General features: G+C 38.8%; 1 protein-coding gene across 1 annotated transcript; it reads left to right on the plus strand.

Annotated features, from left to right (window-relative positions):
* Positions 1-462: 462 nt before the first annotated feature.
* On the plus strand, positions 463-747 carry LOC149194520 (DEAD-box ATP-dependent RNA helicase 21-like). The gene has a single exon (XM_089407690.1). It carries the CDS (start codon positions 463-465, stop codon positions 745-747), a length of 285 nt encoding a protein of 94 aa, XP_089263816.1.
* The last annotated feature ends 2,669 nt before the right edge of the window (positions 748-3,416 follow it).

The raw sequence follows: 3,416 nt of genomic DNA on the forward strand, positions 1-3,416 counted from the left end.
GTGCCAATCATAAGAAGGAAAGCACACAGGTGTATAATAGAAGAAAGGTTTCCAGTTTGAGAGTGAACGGTCTCATGCCAAGGATGACTGTCAGTTAAAAGCCTATAGTCATTGCATTCAGATGGATAGGAAAATGCCCCTTATAGAATATATTGGCTTTGGTTTGAATTTGTCTAACTCTTCAAGAAACTGGACTGGCATGAATGATTATGAAAGAGTTTACAGCTTCAGAGTCCTTTTTGTGCAGTTCATAAAATGGTCTTTAATGGTTCTGAAAAGTCGTATTCTTCTATCATTATGGATCATCATGATACCTGTTTCATCAGACTCTTGTCTCATCTTCTGGTGGTAGTCCCTTTACAGGTTCCTGTGGATGAAAGTCCCTTGTTTCTTCTCTATCAAGATTGTGCTTTTGGGCTATTATTTCTTAAGATATAGGAAAAATTGATATTGCCGAGTCAAATGGATTCAAATTTGCGCCAGGGGTGTGAAATTGTAATAGCAACACCTGGCCGTCTGCTTGACTGTCTTGAAAGAAGATATGCTGTTCTGGATGAAGCAGATTGCATGATTGACATCGGTTTTGAGCCACAAGTTGTTGGAGTTTTAGATGCTAGGCCTTCAAGCAACTTGAAGCTTGAGAATGAGAATGAGGAGCTGGACGAAAAGTGGATATATAGAACAACATATATGTTCAGTGCAACAATGCCACCTGCTGTGGAACGGTTAGCTCACAAGTATCACTGAGGTTGAATTGGCGGGATGCAAAGGAATGGCAAAAATGCAGCTCCCTCCTCATTTGTGTCACTTACTGTTGGCCCTTGGGTCTTCTTCTTCAATTGGCCGTCCTTGAGGACGAGAGATCGCCCTGCCTTTTCCTCTAACGCAATCAGACTTTGGCAACATTTATTGTCACCGACAAAATTTGTTTCTCCGTTCAGCTTTATGCATGCCAAACAGCTAAAATTGGGTGAAGTTTCCTGATTCTTCTTTTTTGTGGTGATGCCGAGTTGCGCCATATATATCAATCGTATCAACATCGGGGTCGAATTGGGACGTCTGCTCGGGGGTGATAACAGTGTAAATGATGCACCTGCTCTCAAAAAGGAAGATCTAGAAATGCCAGAGACTTTGTACCTGTTCAACTACTCTGGATGAATTTAGTGATAGATGGACTACCTGCAACTATTATCGGATCTAATAGCAAGATTATAAAGTAATGATGATAATGAAAAGAGATTTATGGGTGTCCAGAAATACCAGTGATTTTAGAGGATTATTTTCAGATTTGAAGACATGCATTGAGTATTGAGGATCAAATTCAAAATTCGAAGGGCGCCTAGCAATTTGAAGAGGCTTATAAGGGACAGAATTATATAAGTGTTAACCATTGCTGTAAGGCCATTCAAAAGGATAAGTGAAATGGATGAGGTTTTATATGAAATGCTAAAAGTTCTACCATGTAAAAGGTGACAGAGCATTTGGAGGCGGGAGGATGGACTCTGTTTTGATGATATTTCCATCAGCTTCCCTATTAAACACAATACCAAAAATCAAGAAAATAATATATGGAATGAAGATCCACATCATAACGATGTGCTTGGTGTTCCAAAACAACAGTGGCACGGGTGTCATGATAAAGAGAAATATCAAGCTGCTCAAAGTAATGCCTCTAGTCATGGTGCATAATTTACCACTTTGAGTGAAAAGCTATACCCAGAACTTGGATTTTGAACTATATTTAATCCAACCGGGAATGTGAAAATATCAAATGACAATGACATCCATGTGCATGAAGCAGAATTTTCGATGATAAGCATATTTCTGCCTTCGAATTTGTTGATAGTAATGTCTTCATTGTATTTAAAGACTAGCCAAAGGAAAATCTTGTGAATAATAACCCTCACTTTTGTAAGAAAGATGGAGATTACAAAGAACAGATCTATGAAGACAAAAAATGAAGACAGTACAGAGTGTGGCTGTGAGACTGCACTAAAGGGTAGGGTAGTATGTGAAATGCTTTAAGCATTACCATCATCATGACAGAGCAAATCAAGCAAAGAATTCCTAAAGGCAAATAAACACTGTTTTAGCAAAAACAGCAGTTTCGTAGCGCGCTACGAAACTGCTGTAGGTGTTGTTTTATGATGAAAACAAACAGTTTAATGGTGAGATCAGCAAAATTTTGAAGGAAACGCCTAAGGAACATAAGGGAGACCACATGAGGCTATCCTAGCTATTCAGAGAATGACAAGTGTGCCTTTTTGAAAAGGTGAAATATTTTGTCTTTAGTGAAAGCTTTGTTAAAGGTACTTTATTACCGGTTGTTAGGGTTCTGATAGGAAATGCATACGGAGATTTTGGTTTATACACCTGTTCAGTCAACAAGGCCTCCAACACATCTGAAATATGGTGATGCTCATCAATTTTGGGGTATTAAAGAGCTGGGAACATGTTGCTTAACTTTCGAAGGATGGTGGGAGACAAGGACCGGGAAAACAGGGGACTTATCTTGAGGATTAATGAACCATCTACGCAGCCAGTATCCAAAGCCAGCTTGTTCATTGCATTCTCCTCCAAGATATCTCGGCCAAAACAGAAAGAAGACAGATGTCAAGAATCAAGAAGGAATCATGCTACGAGGAGGACAGATTTTGAGTTTTGATTAAATTAGGACTCTTTGTAATTACAGTTCAGTACTTATGTATTTAATGAGTTAGTTAAACAGAAGATAGGAGTAGTTAATAGCAACCTTCGAGCTCCCCTCATGCTGGAGGAGGAAGCTCAAGGTGGTTAAGAATGTATTCCTATATATAGATCAGACTTGGATGTAATTGGGGTTGGATGTTTTGATAAAAGACAAGACTATTTTGGTTTATGTATAGCAGATTTCAGTAATGCAAATGACTGTTGTTTCTTCTGAGGATTCACAATAGATCTAATGGTTCAAATGTATGATGGTTTATTCTCTTTAGTGTTCTTTTACAGTTTTGTTACTGCATAATCACTCAGAACTCATGTGTCATGCTATGACTTCCTGTATGCCTTGGCAAACTGTGTTTTATGTAAGTTATGTTTGAACATTAGATGTAAAGTGCCCTGATTTCTATGAAAGGATAGTGTTTTTTGTTTGCTGAGATGTGTGAGACTCCATAAGCCCAATGGCAATCACTTTGATATTTGTCCAGCCAGCTTATTTTTCGTGTGTTTTTTAAGAGTTAGCCATCTTTCCTTGTCATTAGTCAACATTCATAGTCTGTGAGAGAGCCCTCTCAGACTAAGGAGGCTAAGCCTTAGTCCAAAGCCTGGTTTGAAATAGTTACACAGAATCTTGCTGATTGGCAGCCTTCAATACTTGATTTTGTGATAACAGCTGGGGTCACTTTCACCTTGACACTAGAGGCTATATCAGTGGC

This window comes from Pinus tabuliformis, chromosome 2_2 (genome assembly GCF_031772625.1).
Source record: "Pinus tabuliformis cultivar Carrire ecotype Pingquan chromosome 2_2, CPIR1, whole genome shotgun sequence".
NCBI classification, from domain to species: domain Eukaryota; kingdom Viridiplantae; phylum Streptophyta; class Pinopsida; order Pinales; family Pinaceae; genus Pinus; species Pinus tabuliformis.

Bases quoted from the DNA above. Each gene is read 5' to 3' on its own strand.
- LOC149194520 (XM_089407690.1), top strand. From the start codon at position 463: ATGGATTCAAATTTGCGCCAGGGGTGTGAAATTGTAATAGCAACACCT.